The 17892-nt window shown below is 38.0% G+C and overlaps 1 protein-coding gene across 4 annotated transcripts in view; it reads left to right on the top strand.

Moving 5' to 3' along the window:
* The window catches only part of SLIT2 (slit guidance ligand 2), a 396011-nt gene that overhangs the window by 280119 nt on the left and 98000 nt on the right, over window positions 1-17892 (top strand). For all 4 annotated transcript variants that reach the window (XM_075930668.2, XM_075930669.2, XM_075930670.2 and 1 more), the window contains exons 10-15: window positions 4104-4175; window positions 4814-4885; window positions 7124-7195; window positions 9604-9747; window positions 9883-10046; window positions 14710-14860. In XM_075930668.2, coding sequence (XP_075786783.1) covers window positions 4104-4175; window positions 4814-4885; window positions 7124-7195; window positions 9604-9747; window positions 9883-10046; window positions 14710-14860 — 675 coding nt within the window. The remainder of the gene's footprint in view (window positions 1-4103; window positions 4176-4813; window positions 4886-7123; window positions 7196-9603; window positions 9748-9882; window positions 10047-14709; window positions 14861-17892) is intronic.

Consider the following 17892-nt stretch of genomic DNA (forward strand, 5'->3'; position numbering starts at 1 on the left):
CATTAATCAGATGTAGGACTTTTTTCTATTTTTGGAGCTATATATTTTGTGAACAAAAGTGTACATTGATAAATTTAATGGCATTCTTACTTGCTATAACAAACTGTAAACACATGAACTACAGAACATTGAATTAATAAGCAATGCAGAAATCAAACAGCAGTGCAGAAAAATTCATCTGATGTAACACATGGTTCCCTTTGTCACCTTATTGGGCCGACTGTTTTATCACATCTGTTTGAAACCGGTAGTGTGCTCCACTTAGGACTAAATCAATTGCCTTTTCTCTTGTGGGTTCCAGGACTAGCTGCTCCAAGAAATAGTCATTGAAGTTGTCAAAAACTTTGTCTCTACATCCTGTCCTGGAGTGACATATACCCAGCCAATATGGAAATAGTTGAAATTTTATTATTATTATTACTATCATCATCATCATCATCATCATCATCCTCTATAATCTCCCTGAGCATTTCATACTCAATATCATTGGCCTGGCAAGGTAGTCTGTACTATATCCCTACTGCTGTATTCTTATAGCGTGGAATTTCTATTCATAGAGACTCTGTGATACAATTTAGAATTGTTTCTTCACTTGCTTCTGTGCTTTCTTTCCCAGTATATTTTTGTACCCTGGTATAGGCTGAACATCTCTGGTCAAGGACTTCCTAGACCAATGAGCTCTTGGAACAGAGAGCTCCGGCATTATGAAGCCTGGGCGTTGGAGTTGTCCAGGGAGCTAGGGAAGGGGTGGGCAATAATTTTTAGAAGGGGGACACGTCACAAATTTCTGAAGTGGCCCCAGGTCATGCAAAATAGGGCAGGCCTTTGGGCAGAAGGGGCAAGGTCAGGAGGCTCTGCTCTCCCACCCGCAGACCCTCATTGGCTTGAGGGGTGGGGAGCACATGAAGTCTTCCCTCCTGCCCCAGCCTAGAGAGAATTGCCTGCTGTTTTAAGACTTTGCATGCTTCCCTAACAGGGGGAGCACGCAACTCTCTTGCCTCCTATACCGGCTCTCCCAAGGGAGTGTGGAGGCTGGAGAAAATCTCCGGCTGTTTTAAAGCAGCAACATTTCTGTCTAGCCACCATGTGCTCTTTGTGTGGGGAGGAGATTTTGTGCGCTCCCCCATCCCCAGGTCTCGATTGTCCTGGGGGTAGGGGAGTGGTAGAGCAGCCGTGGGCCGAATTTGGCCCATAGAGGCCCCTTTCCCTACCCTTGAGCTAGCAGCCCAGCGGATCCCAGGGTTGGCAGAGCTTGGGGTTGGCTGCAGAGCCGTGAAGCTGCATGCTGGCGATTGCTGAGGAGCCCAGCATTGCCCCAGAGCAGCTGAGCCCAGCAGTGGCAGCTCCAGGGCAGCCGAGTCTGGTGTCCTGGGGCTGGACATGGAGCCACAGGCCATCGAGCCTGGCAGTGCCCCGGGGCAGTCAAGCCCAGCAGCGGTGATAGTCCCAGCACTGTGGAACCCAGCAGCAACCCTGGAGCAGCTGAGCCCGGGGACAGTTGCAGCCATGTTGCAGCAGAGCCCAGGCTCTATCCCAGGTGTCTCCTGGACAGCCAAGCCCATTGCCTCAGGGCTGGTTGTGTAGCTGCATGCTGGGGCTGGCCATGGAGCCTGGCAGCACACCTGGGTATCTGAGCCCAGTATTGGCGGTATCCAGGAGTAGCGGAGCCCAGCAGCTGAGCCCAGCATTCTAGGGCTGGCTGCTGAGCCCAGTGGTGGCATCAGCAGCAACCCAAGACAGTAGAGCTCAGTGGCGGCAGCAACAGTGGCCCAGGGGCTGGCTGTGAAAGCTGGTGGCACCCCAGAGGCAGGGGACTTGGTGTCGCAGAAGCAGGGAACCCAGCTGCAGAGCTAGTGGGCAGGAGGGGAGCCCACTTGGGTCTGCTGACAGACTGAGGTGTCGTACCTCGGTGTTTTCGTACCTCGGCACCTTTGATGGTCTGAACTGTCAGTGTCAGCGTCATCTGGTCAGGGTCGTCCTCCGGACAGGACCTCTACTCCGTTGATGGTGATAAGCTTTCGGCTGCGTGCGTAACAATTGGTACTCCCTTTATCTAGAGTGTTAGACCCTGTGCACTTGGGTCAACACAAGAGATCTCTGAGAGGCCCCGGAAACAACAGATGCAGGCAAGGTTTGAAATCAATCGAGCAGGTTTATTGTCAAATGCGAAGCTCTACCAGTTGGTAACAGAGATCAGTACAGTGTTACACCACTGGGCACTATGGCCCGCGTTGACAAGGTACCAACACCGGGCAGGCCTATTGCCATATATCAGATATTAACAGCAGTTAGTCAAAGTTAAGCTACTGTGCATTCTGTAAGTTTAAGCAATGACACCTGCCGTTCAGGCGCCTAGTGCGCCCCCCTTTCCCCCAGGTCAGCCGGAGAGCACCCTCTGCGGTGTCCTTTTATAGACAGGTACAAACAACTTACATCATTTCTGTAACCAGGTTAACCAGGTTATCACCCTCTGTTGCGTAGTTACCACCCCTCACCTTCTAGAAGGGAGGCTTACTTACTATCCTTCATGCTGTCAATTCCAAACTGGTCCTGAACCTAGGTCGGTATGTGCATTCGTTTTTAGGGAGTTTTTGTACCAAGAGAGTTCTTGTTAAGATGTTCCATTACTCCCCTTTGGCTTACAGTCTGTACCCAGTGCCTCCCTATGTCCTTCCATGCTCGACCTAACTTACACAATCATCAGTATGGCCTCTTTCTTGGCTCCTATGTTACTGAACCAAAGTCTTGCTCACTAGATTGCAGGCCTGTTGCTGTTTTCATGTTATAGGCCTCTATTTAGGCCTGCTGACTCCATGTTACTGACCTTCAACTTACTACACCAGGAAAGTACCAAGTCTGTCAACAGAGGGGCTAGAATTGACTTCCTCTGGTCCTGCAAACTCCCTTCTTCAGGACAGGTCAGGTCTCAAGGGTACGGGACCAGGGAGGTCCAACCTGTATTACTATAGCCCATTGATTATCCTCATTCCACCAAGTTTCTGTGATTCCTGTTCTATCAATATCCTCCTTTAATATGAGGCATTGTAGTTCACCCATCTTATTATTTAGATTTCTAGCATTTGTGTATAAACACTTTAAAAAGTATCACTTTTTAGCTGTCTGCTGTGATGTGATATAATTTAATGGGATCCTTTTTCGTTTGACTGTTTCTCAGCAGATCTTTCTGGCACTTTATCATCTTCTATCCTCTCCTCCTTCCTAAGTGTCATGGGCCCACTCTGAGATATCTGCTAATGGGCCACTCTGGTTTGTTCATTTAACAGCTCCACAGTCATGGAGGCTTGCAATTCGCTGTTTGCAGTCAAAGGAGCCACAGGAAACAGTGTGGCTCAGAGTGGCCCATTAGCAGCTTTCTCAAAGTGGACCGATGGCCCACTTTGAGAAATGCTGACATGGGAAATCTCCATTAAAAGATCATCCCCTGAGGAATATATCTGTCCGACCCACATGCTCTTTCACACCTGTCAGCTTTTCCCCAGCTCTTAGTTAAAATTAAAGTGGTAGAGCACTTTTTAAAGTGCCAGCAATCTGGTTCCATTTTGGTTTAGGTAGAGCCCATACTTTCTGTATAGGCTTTCCCTTTCTCACAAGTTTGCCCAGTTTCTAATCAATCTAAATCTCTCTTCCCTACACCATCATCTCAGCTATCTGTTTAACATAGCTCTTACTCCATTTTATGTGTAAATATATATTGCTGGCAAGCATTTGGATATCATAAAAGTGTGAAATTACTAAAGATACGTAATTTAGGTCTCAAGAAAGAGTTTAATCACTTGTACTTCTTGACTAAATTACTTGGAAATCCCAGATAAGTGGTATATGTCAGATCAGTTCAACCTGTAATTTATAGTGTTACAACTCTGTGTGAAGAAGAGAACATGTGTCGACAGCCCAAAATTAAATTTTTGAAATTAAAACATTTACTGACCCTGATTCTCATGGCATAAACTCACACTGTAGTAGTGGGGGAATACTATTATTAAATACATCTCTGCTAATTTATTCTGACATGAATTGTATACATTTTAGATTGCTCTTCAGCATTTCATTTTGTATTTTTATGGTATGTTTTTTCTTTGCAGACGGTTGGAGCAAAACTCAATCAAGGTCATCCCTCCTGGAGCTTTCTCACCATATAAAAAGCTTAGAAGAATGTGAGTGAGAAATATTTTAGAATTATATAAAAACATTTTTCTAAAACAGGTCATGGTCATACAAAGAAATTCCCATCAAAGTATGAATACTTAAGAGTTTTTGACAGCCAGAGGATTAACTAATATGGCTGTCTGATTGCAAGGATCATATAGTGTCTTTGTCATGGTAATAACAATCGCTAGTAACTCATTGTAATGATACTAACTAAAATAAAAATGCATATATAGAGAAATAGCATGTCACTATAATGAAAATAATCATTTAACAGATTTTTGTGACTATATTTCAAAATTATATACTATTGTCATTCCATAATGCTATTGATGCTGTAAGATCTTGTTGCCATATCAACCTAACTCAAAGAAAAGTCATAAAATGTATTTAACCCTTTTATTATTACTAAAAATAAACTAAGAATAATTTTATGTCTATTTATTTTATTTTATTATGTGGTATTTCAATGTAATAAAGTTATTTTTGTGCATTGATATTTTAATGTTTTAATTTTGTATCAAAAGGTCAAAATAAATACTTAGGTTTAGCCTTTTCTTGGATGACCAAAGGCTAATTACATAATATTTTTAATTTTCTATGGAATGGACTAGAATCCTTAATATACCTTCATTTTTTATTTTAGTGACCTAAGCAATAACCAGATCTCTGAGACTGCTCCAGATGCTTTCCAAGGTCTGCGTTCACTCAATTCACTGTAAGTATCAGTGTGATTTTTCTCAAAAGAAAGGCAAAATTTCTAACATTTGTGGTATTCAACTTTAAAATTTCTGCTTCATGCAAAATTCTCAATCTTCTCTATTCTTGCCTTCAAAAACTATAGGATAATGTCATATGTCATTACCTTATATTTAGCTGAACACTAACATTTGTTTTAGATACATGTCTTAAGAAGAATGCATATGTTGTTAATGTAAAAAGATCCCAACTGGGTCATTTGATAACTGGGAGCAGGAAGTAGCCCAATTTTGCAGTTGAGGCCCTTTAAATCTAGATGTGGATGGAAAATGCCCATTTTTTCGTACCATATTCACTTTTGTTAAATTGAAAAATATTTTCCAGAGTAAACTTAGGATAATTTTAATTTTGTTCCAGCTTGAAAATTTGAGGGGTTTGTCTCTATTTTATCATGATCATCCTTAGCAGAAACAGTGACAATTTACACTGGTTAATTTTGTGAACAGGCTTCATTTCCACATCCAAAGCTTACAAAGTAAATACTGATAGTTTTATGCTACTTTGCTCTCCATTGATTATAGCAGTGAGAGAATAGGACCTTTTACTTTTTCAACTTCTGTTATTTGAGCCTTAATTACAATTAAGTAATGTTTTACTGCTCCTACTTGATTTTGTTATCACGGAATTGGTTAATTCACAAATACTTTGAAGTGGAATAGAAGTTTCTACCATTGCTTTAAATTTACATCCCCCTCCCCCTTTTTTTTGAGTTTCCACTACTTTCTAAATATAGTGATTTTTTGTTTTTTTGTTTTTGCTTGTTCCCCTGAGAAGCATCTACTCTATTTTCACATATCCCATCCTAGTTGCTTTTTCACATTAAAAGATTGGCTCCTATTAAAGCTGCATGGGAAGATGCCATGCAAGCTGCTTCTCAAATTATTTCAGCAGAAATCATCTAAATATGTGGTGCCAGCTGTTCAACTGTTAAAAAAATCATAATTTTAATTAATTTTTCCTGCTAAAGCCAAACATGAGGAAGTTATAGATTTTAGAGAATAAGTCTTTTCACGTAAATATTTACCCGGTGAAGATAGTGAAATAGTCTCTCTGCAAATAATACTTTTGAGGATCTAAAAGGGCAAATGATTATAACTTTCACTTTCAGGAAATCTTAAGGGGGTAAATGTAACTTGCTCTACTTTTCCATGTGTGGTCTGTCTTTGTAGAAGGCACTGGTCTGTGAATTGAAGTCTTGGGTTCTACTCTCAGCTCTGCTATTGACGTGGTGTGTGTGATACTCAGCTCATCGTTTTGTTTCTTTGTGCTTTACTTTCCCTATCTGTAAAATGGGAATGTCATAAAATGCTAGGACATCTTTGGTTAAAAAGTTCCAGAAAAAGAGCTAAGAATTATTTTTGTACTCTGGATATATACTAGACATGTGTTATATCAATCTTTGTTGTTTTCTTAAGGTGGCAAAACCAAGAACTCAAAAGCTAGAGAGTAGTATTGCTGCATGCATTTGTTAAAATTATTTTACAAATCTACTTTATCATGCACATCAGTTGTTGCCTCCAGGCTCTTTACAGGGTGCCATTGTGGGTTTTAGAGCTGCAATTTGCGAACCTTTTGTATAATATATAGTCATTCACTGGCCTTTTAACTAATTTTCTTATTTAGATGAACATTCTGACATATCATCTCTCACAGCAAAGAAGGTGATACACTTAATCAGTATTTCATTAAGAGATGTGGCCAGATCAGTATAATAGGGTTTTAGCAAGTGAACTCTTCCACTTCTGAAAGAGTATGATGGGGATTTATTTTAGTGTCTGCTGTAGAATCAACAATGAGAAACAAATTCAGAAGTAAATCTTTAGTGTCAGGAAGGTCTCTGTCCGTGTTATTAGCTGCTGTCTGGGGCCATGAGTACGTTAAAAAAGTTGCCTAAACAAAAGTAATCTTGTCAATACTTAATCTTTATTACCATCTGATCAATCAATCAGTAGTCTAAGTTTCCTAACACCTTTTTAAAGTAGATACTTGGGGCCTTGATCCTATAGTATACTCTGTAGGAACCAATTTCTGCACCCATACAGAGGCGTTTACAGGGGTCTTAAGCCTTAAATTTCTTGGTTATTTCTATATAGAATCATTTCAGGGAAGAGGGAAGAAGTTTTTCTGTCTTTTAAGTCAGAACCAGAATACCTGTACTTTAACTGTAGCTACCTTGATAAATTCTTTTCTCTTATAGTGTCCTCTATGGAAATAAAATTACAGAGCTTCCAAAAAGCCTGTTTGAAGGACTTTTCTCTTTACAGTTGCTGTGAGTATTATTTGTTTAATTCTAATCTCATTTTTCATTAACTGATAGGGAAGGAAATGGGAGGGAACTTGAAACTTTGATATGTGTCCAGAAAAGAAGGGCTAGGAAACTATCCTAGTGTGCAAGATCAGATGGGTGGTGAAACCATTAATTTTAGTTTTAGTATATGAAATGAGAGGAGTCAAGACTTGTTGTTTTTGTTTTGGACTCTCAGTTTTGTTCATAAGGTATTCCTTTGGTCAAAGCATATATACTCTGTGTCCCAGTTTACTTACACGCCATTAAAATTGATATAAAGTTAATCTTGCTTGTGAAAATTAAAAAAAATTGTAAAATGCTTTGAGATACTTAAGCAGCAGATATTTTATACAATGAGACCTGGCAGAGAGTCTACATTTATCATAGTAGATATATCTTGCTGTGTTAAACACAATAAATACATAAAGGACATATAATTGATTTGGTGTTTATTTTCTTTATAATAGCACCTATTTTCAGTGTAGAATATCTCTTCTTTTATTGATTGTTTAATACACCTTTTGAAGCTCTTCTATGTACAGTTATGTAAAGGGAATGTCTTAATGTTATGATTTTCAACTACTATTTCATTTAACAATCCTACAATCCCACAAGAAAAGTCTTGTGAGCCATCTCTGTTTTGATTTAACAGTGAGTATAAAGGGAAGCATTACAGTGATATGTTTATCATACCTTCTAAAAAAAAGTCAGCAGGCTCAACAGTGTGGTTGTAGTACTGTCTAAAAATAGATTGTGTGCAGTGGGCCATAAATCAGCAGTGATATTCTTCAGGGGAGAATCTGGGAATAGCTGGCTTGGAGCTGTAAAGACTGATGATGATAGAAAATAACATCTACCCACTTGATTAGAGGCACTTCTTGCCCAGACTTTATACAGAAGTGATATGGCAAAATTTCTCCTATAAGTACTTGCTGAAGAAAGTGCCAAGTAGGAAGTCAGTGATATGAACATGTAAATCACAGTACCATCTGGGGTTGATGTTTCATTCTTTAGATCAGGGGTCTCCAAACTACGGCCCGCGGGCCGGATGCGGCCCGCGAGGCCCTCTCATCCGGCCCGTGGAGACCTTTTTGTCTACGGAAAAAAAATTACGTGAAGAACAATTTGAGAACAAACTTGTCCGATGATAATCTCAGGTCACTGTTGATGTTAGGGACAACAAATCTAAAGCCAGAAATGTCTGCTATTTTGGCATCCAGGAAACAATTTCACCATTCACACTAATACAGGTGTTCATGTGTAGTGTATCAATGTGTTATTAAATAATAACTGAATAAAATAATATTAAATAAATAATTAAAAACAACATCCATGTTTTGATTGTTTTTTATTTGGACCTCAAGTGTGTAATCGGCCCCCGAACTGCTGTTTGATAGTTAATGCGGCCCTCGGGCTGAAAAGTTTGGAGACCCCTGCTTTAGATCATGATACAGTAGTCAGGAATGTGTTTTCCTTTCTTTCCTTCTGAGAAGAGTTTGTTATAGAGAATTATATTTAATAATTAAGATCAAAGATATTTTCTATTCACTCTATAATAGAAAGTTCTACTATGCACTGATAAATTTTGCTGTTTCTTTCCTTATTTTATTTCAAGTACCTGTCCTCCCTCGACCACACTTTTATTCAAATACAAAACCACCTTTACATTGAAATAAAACCTAGTTTTTCAAAGCATAGAATACACTAACTTCACTATTCACCCTGGTAGATAAAAAATTGAAACGGGATTTGATTTGACATATCCAACAGTCTTCATGTTTAAAAAGGTAATAGATTTCTATGAAAACAGTCTTCTTTTATATCATTTTATATTTATAATATGGGAGATCAGAAAGGATTCTCTTTAGAGATAGAGAAAAAAATCAAATCTAGGATAAATCTGGACTGTAGCACATAATGTGCCCCCAGTATTCTACTACAACCTTTGGAAATGTGGCAGAGTATTCTGATTAGTAACATGCAATTAAGCATGCCACTGTATATCTCTTCTGGCTAATGAACACCATGTTCAATCCTTTTGGCAAAAGGAAATGTTTTCCTTGCCCATACTTGATATCTCAAGCTCATTTCCTTGTTCAGATAAGTACCGCATGCATACATTCCATGAACACATACATACGGGACTGCGATTTTACTAAAGAAGTTAGAGCATTTCAATTCCTGTGTGTAAGTGGTGCGGAATAATTACAGAACACCTAAATAAGTTATTTTAATTCAGTAAATATGCACTTGCGTTTGTTAATTAAGGTTTGTACAATAAACAAATCAAACTTCTTGTGCTGGTTTAAGTACAAAGAATTATTGATGATGCCACAATGAAGTTAGTGACAGTAAACTAATTCTATTTACAATTGTCTTTGATATAACAGATTATTAAATGCCAACAAGATAAACTGCCTACGAGTAGATGCCTTCCAAGATCTACACAACCTGAACCTTCTTTCTTTGTATGATAACAAGCTTCAAACCATTGCCAAAGGCACCTTTTCACCCCTACGTGCAATTCAGACTTTGTATGTACACTTTTCCTTGTGTTGTACCTAATGTAATTTTCTATTAATTTGTTTTCTATAACAACAGAATACCAGGAATAGTTGAAACTAATTGCAAATAATGTGTACAAATTTTACCTTTTTTCTTCATGAAAGGCATTTGGCTCAGAACCCATTCATTTGTGACTGCCATCTGAAGTGGCTGGCGGATTATCTTCATACAAACCCTATTGAGACCAGTGGTGCCCGTTGCACCAGCCCCCGCCGTCTGGCAAACAAAAGGATTGGCCAGATCAAAAGCAAGAAATTCCGCTGCTCAGGTAATTTGCTTAGTTCAGCTGCTATTTCTCCTTTATTGCCAAAAACAGTGGTTACAGAACTTTTAATAATTCAGCAAAGAACCAGCTGCTTTTATCAAACATTGTAGAACCTTTTTTGTTCTTGGACTGAACAAAGGGGAAAATAATGGACAGCTCACATTATTTGATCATGAAACATAGTATAGTTAACACATTTGGCACTAAATCTAACTAGCCCTAAATCTAACAGAAGAAATACAATATACAGCACTTCAGAATGAAATGCTAGCGTTATTATCCAGAAGGATCACCAGTGTAAATCATTTAAACAAAGTTTCACAACGCTTTGGTTGTGAAAGATCTAAATATTTCCAGCAAAATATGGAAACATGACATATTCATGTTACACAGGGAGCTTACCTCATCTTTAAATTTACTGTTTGCTTTTTCTAATCTTATTCCATTTCCTACTTACATTTTTCTAAGCCCTAACCTCTGTCATATGGTATCCAGCTGCTCCAGGTGCATTTCATATTCTACAATTTATTCAGCCTTGAGTACAAATACAAAAAAAACCCCCTATTTATTCCCTATCTCCCAGATATATTTAAGACTATTCACATGTTGTTTATCAGCTTTTGCTGTGAATACACTTTTTTCATGTAATTATCTGCAGTTAACTATAGTCCATACTTAATCTAATAGAATGCATTCTCTGCTTGTTGACATTCAGGTGCATCTTCTATTTTTTCTCTTTGTTTTTTATTTAGCTAAAGAACAGTATTTCATTTCAGGTAGGTTTGGCTCTGTAGTAAGACTAACTGCAGATATCCTCTCCTCTCCCCGAAAAAACCAAAATTTGTCATAGCTTTAGGAAACTGATGCATGTGTTTTACATATAGTTAATATTCTGTAGATAGATATATTTTCCTGTGTAGATTACTAGTAATTCTGTTTTCTGAATATGAGGGCTTTGCATGCAGCTCCTGATATCTTTTTTGGTCTCATAAATCTTCACAAGCCTAAGAAATGGTACTTACAATTACATTAGTTAGAAGGTTGCACCTGTTACTATATATTCCAACTGATATCTTCATACCTTATCTGCTGTAACACTTCTGTTTTTAAAATGTAGCTATTGAACTGCTTTTAAACACAGAAAACCTTCCTACTGTCAAAGAGCTAGTACAACTTAAAGCCACTTTTTAAAATGAACTATTTCTTGCTTTGCTTTTATGCTCTAAACCAGCAGTTTCCTGCTGTCTATCTGCAGCTATTGCTTGCTCATCTGTGATCCTATGATTCCTGTGTTTTATAAAATCACAACAGAATGCCAGGAAATGAATGATGGTGATCTTTATTAAAGGCATATTAAAATCTCTCACATACATTGTGCATTAGAAATACTTTTTGATAAATAGGAAGCAAAATTTTAGAGTTGGGGTGAAATAAAAATGTAAACATCACTTTAAACTACTCAAATACTGTAACATTTTCCAAAGAAAACATATTGCCCTAGCTCTTTGAAATTTGTTTCTTTTCCCTCTGCTGTCAAGTGATCACACTGTTTTCTTTACAGAAAATACCTATATAATTTTCCTAACAGGTGTTAAATAATTGATTGGCAAAGTATACAAGGGTATAACTACAGAACATTTCTCTCATAGTTTAGTAAAAAAAAATATTTACAGTTATTGATTGTGACACAATGCACTTGTTCTTTCAAATCCTACATCTATATTGTCTTTCTGCAGTGTTTTAAGTACATCTTACCTATTGCCTTTTAAACTGGTATGTTTAACAGCTTTGCTTTTATTGCTATGTAATTTTTGTTTTAAATTGGAATGACTGTGTGAGGTTTTTCTTGCCCTTCTACTAACATGCTGGCTTGAGTTTTGTAGGGGAAAAATACAATGCGACAAGGTGCAGTTGAAACTTATTTTAAAACAGCATAAAGTGGGGCTGTGGGATCTGATTTCCCAAATCTATCTGGCCACCTGAATTCCATAATGGGTAGAACAGCTGTATTCCTCACAGAGACTTCTACTCCGTATTGCTAAAATGACTTTTGTCTCTACATTACAAGTGTATTAACACCAAATATCTTTAACAGGCAATTTATTATATGGCCACACATACAGCCCTGATTTGCTTACCTACAAGAAATAATATACTGCTTAAAAATGCAATTTCTAAAATGTAAAACGCATCAGGAAGTTCTGAGAGTGGTACTTTTTGAAGTGTGGCTTTGGTGTAGGTTCTTCCTAATAAGTAACTAAGGGTATGTCTACACTACCCCGCTAGTTCGAACTAGCGGAGTAATGTATGCATACCGAACTTGCTAATGAAGCCCGGGATTTGAATTTCCCGGGCTTCATTAGCATAAAGCCGGCGCCGCCATTTTTAAAAGCCGGCTAGTGCGAACCCCGTGCCGCGCGGCTACACGCGGCACGGGCTAGATAGTTCGAACTACGTAGCCATTCCGAACTATCTGTACTCCTCGTTCCACGAGGAGTACAGATAGTTCGGAATGGCTACGTAGTTCGAACTATCTAGCCCGTGCCGTGCGGCTACACGCACTAGCCGGGTTCGCACTAGCCGGCTTTTAAAAATGGCGGCGCCGGCTTTATGCTAATGAAGCCCGGGAAATTCAAATCCCGGGCTTCATTAGCAAGTTCGGTATGCATACATTACCCCGCTAGTTCGAACTAGCGGGGTAGTGTAGACATACCGTAATGGACATAATGTACAATGTGTAACATTTATTCAAACCTGAGAGATCTTGGCCTAGATACTTTATGGGATTTAGTTTGAGCTACTATGCCCATACAAGTTAAAATATTTCTTCCTCATAAGTAATTCTCAATGCCCCATTTTTGGAAGCAAAAAAAAAGATTGGATACACTTTATGCCTAGATAAATATCATTTAAAAAAATCAATGTTTTCTATAAGAAGTTGAATGTAGACTTTTTATAGCTGAGAGGTCTGAATGCACAGACACTTAAGCTATTTTAACAGTATTCTCACATAGTCATGTTTGGAGACTAAAGGTTATAACAATAATAAAGCAGGAACTTGAACAAATCCTGCTTTTGTATTAGTTTATAAAATATTTCAAGTAGTTATGTCATATATATTACTTGAAGCTAAGTAGAAATTAAAATATTACAGTATACAAGACCCCTTTTGTTCCTAGGTACTTATGACATTTTCCCCAAAGTTTCTTTGATTATTTTTTATTTTAAGTGGCTTAACATACATTTGTATAAAGCAGCATTACTCTAGCTTATCATAATAAAATATTTTTTTAAAAGCTAAATTATACCACATGAAAAGTATCATCTTCAAATACATAGTTCATAATTAAGCTCTTTCTTTAGCTTAGTTAAAATTTTGTAGGCCACTTAAAATGAATTTTTCTCTCTGTTCCAAAGATGATGCCGCATTGCATCATCCTGTAATCAAAGAAATAATATTGAGGCAAGAGAGTGAGAGTGCCTAGTTTTGTGTTTTTATTTTAATTGGGATTACTCTGTCTTTCTTTCCTTCTTGGCTATCTTTACTTTTGCAGGAGTTCACCATTTTGGCTGTAAGTAAAGTTCAGTGTCTGAACTAAATCACAATGTACTTCCTATCCCTAGTGCACTTCCTTCTATTAGTGTCTTTCCACCTTTGTCCAAGAAGAACCCACAGATCCTTTGAGCTTCTCTCTGTTTTCCTGATCACCCACCCTTAATTCCCTTCTGGATGTTTTCTTCTGATCTGTATAGGATGTTATTTTTGTTCTGTTGATTGTGGGAAATGGTGAAAGAAACTTGCAATGTGGTCTATTTCTTGTACTTTTTAGTTAAGCTGTGACAGTAATGCTGTTACAGTGGCAATGGACATTCTGTAACAGGAATGCCATGTCATGTAAGCACGTATTAAACTTCAAGAGATTCTGTAGCTTTTCCCTATTCCTACCTCTTTTCCCTTGCTCTTGTCCTTGGCCTAGTGGATGCAGTTATGATAATTTAGCGAGATTTTCTGTTGTGCTTGATCTAACCATGTGGTTGCAAGGTATGAGTAAAACATGGTTCTGTCAAGCACCATGGAACGTCACGCAGCTTTCTACAGCATGGCAAGCTGCTGAGGCTTAAGTCAGGATTACACATTTTTTTAAAATTGAAGGAGAAAATAGGGTTTGAATCTGATGTATATGAGATTATGTGGAGGATTGGGGACTCTTAAAGAAATGAACATAGAAGGCTAATGAAGTCCAGTCAACAACAAAAAGAATAACTCGCGAAAAAAGAAATGGCATACAAGAGTCTATTAAGTCTTGACACACAGAGAGATAAATAAATTCTGTAATAATTAGTGGCATTTGTGTAATTCGACGTAAACCAGGCAAGATTGGCTGACAGCACAATCAGCAGAAAGTACAGCTGTGAAAAGCTTGAGTTTTCAGTGTTCTCCCATCACATGAACTTGGTCACAAATTTTCCAATATATCTCAAGCCCTTGTATTTGACCCTCTCTTGAAGCCTTAATGTCTGTTCAGTAGCACAAAGTTTACCAAACATTTCTCAATTTATCTGCATATAGTCTGCATTGCACATCTGTCATTTTAATTTTCTCATTAGAAATGTATCTTATACTCTATGGACTCAGTGTCTATATTTTGGCTTGACTCTTCCACAGGCACAGAAGATTACAGATCAAAACTAAGTGGAGACTGCTTTGCAGATCTGGCTTGCCCTGAAAAATGCCGCTGTGAAGGAACCACAGTGGACTGCTCCAATCAGAAACTCAGCAAAATTCCTGACCACGTTCCCCAATACACAGCAGAGTTGTAAGTTCTACCTTCAGTAATGTGCTGCTTACAAGTCAGAGTAAAGCTAAAATTTTGGTATGAAGAGTCAACGCACCTTAAAAGTAAGAGGAGGAAACAGAAGTTCAAGCTACTCCCCCCTCCTTCCCTTCCTCCATTGTTTTGAACACTGAATAATGTCATCTCTAAATATAAAGCATTTTTAACACTCAACCCATACAAGTGTTTTAATTCATCAAACGCGAAAGAGAATATCTAAACTAACAAAAAATAACTGCTGTATTATGCCATATTTCTGCTCCAGGATTATCTACTGTTTTTATTCTCTGTGTTTATTTTATAATTATATTAAAGTAGCAACTAGGAGACCCAATCCAGAATCAGGACCACATTAGGCTTGGTGATGTACAGGCATGTAACAAAGAAAAAAATGACTGCTCCATATTATTCACAATGTACACATCAAACAGTAAACAAGTGGTGGATGAAACAACAGGAAAGGGTTGGGTTGTAACAAGGAGAGAACAATAAAAGAATTTAGCAGAAAAAGAGAACTCACAGCTTTGTGCTTGCCTAACCAGTTCCAAATGGAAGTGATTTGTAGGCATTACAACAGAGGTAAGTTTCGAAGAGGAATTTAAAGAGAGTATAAATTCAGACAGTTTCATGAGTTTGTCCCATGAAGAGGGGGCAGTATGCACAGAAGCGCTGAAAAGCTTCAAAATTAAACTGACAGGTGAATGACTGTTATTGACAGAGTGAGGCAAGAAAAATAAATTCGAACAAGTCAAAACTATTTTGGGCTGGCCAAAAAAAAAAAAAAGGAACTAGCAAATGACACAGAACCTAACACCAAAATAATGACATCAGAAGCAGAAAGCCTATCAAATGATCAGTGGGGTCAATGGACAATCAACATGCCAAAGGAGCACTAAAGACTGTTGCAAGGACGCTAAATGAATTCTTAGCATCAGTTCTTTACTGCTGAGGATAAGAGATTCTCACCCCAGAGCATTATTTTTAGATGCCAGACTGAGGAACTGTCCCAGAATGAGATATCAGTGGGGAAAATTTTAGAACAAATCGATAAACAGTAATCATATACCAGAACCAGATGGTATTCACCAAGAGTTCTGCAGGAATTCAGATATCAAATTGTAGAACTACTCACTGTACTATGTAACTTATTACTTAAATCAGTCTCTATACCAGATGACTAAAGGATAAATAATGTAACATCAATTTTTTTAAGTAAGGCTCCAAAGGCAATCCTGACAATAAAAGACCAGTAAACCTAACTTCGTGATCAGACAAGTTTGTTTAAACTCTACTAAAGAAGAGAATTATCAGATGCATAGATAATTCAGCACTGCCTTTTGTAAAGGAAAGTCATAACTCACTAATTTATGAGAATACTTTAGGTTGCAAACAAGCATGTGTAAAAGTGTGATCCATGGATAGTGTACTTGGTCTTTAAGAAAGCTATTGGCAAGGTTGCACATAAAAGGCTCTTAAGCAAAGAAAGTGGTTCTGGGATGAGAGGGAAGATCCTTTCATGGATCAGTAACTGGCTATAAAATAGGAAATAAAGTGTGGGTAATAAATTGTCAGTTTTCACAGTAGAAAGTGGAAACAGGCTCGCTCTAGGATCTTTACCAGGACCAGTGCTGTTCAACATGTTCATAAATGATCTGGAAAATGGGGTAAACTGTGCAATGGAAAAGTGGACAGGACATTCAAGGTAATGCAAAATAGTTAAATCCAAAATTGACTGCAGAGAGTTACAAAAAGACCTCACTAAGCTGGGTGACTGTCCAACAAAATGGCAAATGAAGTTCAGTGTTGATAAGTTCAAAGTAATGCACTTATCAAATATAATTCCAGCTATACATACAAAATAATGGTTTGTAAGACAGGATATTAGGCAGTTCTTATGTGCTAATGCTTTGATGTTTTAGTAGATCTGATAAGTAGAGTGGACTAAATGGTGAAGGGCCTAAAGGAAAAGAAGAGGAGTTTGTAGTGGAAAAGAGAGAGCTAGTGTAGGGAAGTAAGGAGGAGAGTGATATATTCAGAATAACAAGACAGAAAGGGGGTGCTGGTAGCAGCATTTTAAATAGAAGGTGCAATGAAACTGATGTCAAGATGAAATTACAGTTGTTGAGAAATGATGTGATGAAGACCTGACAAGAGTTTTGGCAGCTTGTACATACCAGTAAGGCTAAATCCTTGAAAATTTAACGAGAAGATTTGGTTATAGTCTGGATATATGAGTAGAGAGGAGGCAAAAATAACGATGATTGCAAACTGAATGATGTTCATTATCATGGGGACAGGTAAATTGAGAAGAGGAGAAGGCTTTGTTAAGTTGTTAAATTAAAGCTGCTGGAAAGACATTGATCAACAGGTGTTCGAAAGATAAGCTTGCAGGCCTGAATGATGTTCATTATCATAAGGATAGGTAAATTGAGAAGAAGAGAAGGCTTTGTTAAGTTGTTAAGTTAAAGCTGGTAAGAAATTGATCAACAGGTGTTCGACAGATAAGCTTTGATGCAAGACTGGGTCAAGGAAGACCACATATCAGTGGAGATATATATATGCAGGTTGTTGGCATATACTATATAAATCCATCCATGTGTAGAATAGTTGCATAGAAATATGATGGTAAAGAGAGAAAGAGCCAAGGTCCAAGCACTCAGCCTTGGAAGTTCCTACCAAAAGAAAAAAAGTGATACATTTCATGTGGTTCAGAAGGATAGGAGGAGAAGGAGGATAGGGTGGCTGAAACAAATGGTGGCTTGGATTTCAAGTGGAAGAGGTATAAAAATCAAGGAGGGTGAGGATAGAGCAGAGGCACTGGACTTGAGTGAAGAAGTCATTCAAAACTTTTTGATAAAATCAGTTTTACTTAGAGAGGAAATAGATTGGGTCGCTAGAGAGGGAATTGGAGGGCACGAGTGGTTGTAGACAGTGGTTGTACATTAAGCTCGGCAAAGAAAGGAAAAAGGGCAGTAGATTAAGAGGTAGGTGATAGTATTTGTTTCAGCAGACAA

Source organism: Pelodiscus sinensis, chromosome 4 (assembly GCF_052426305.1).
Source record: "Pelodiscus sinensis isolate ZL-2025 chromosome 4, ASM5242630v1, whole genome shotgun sequence".
In the NCBI taxonomy this organism is placed as follows: Eukaryota; Metazoa; Chordata; order Testudines; family Trionychidae; genus Pelodiscus; species Pelodiscus sinensis.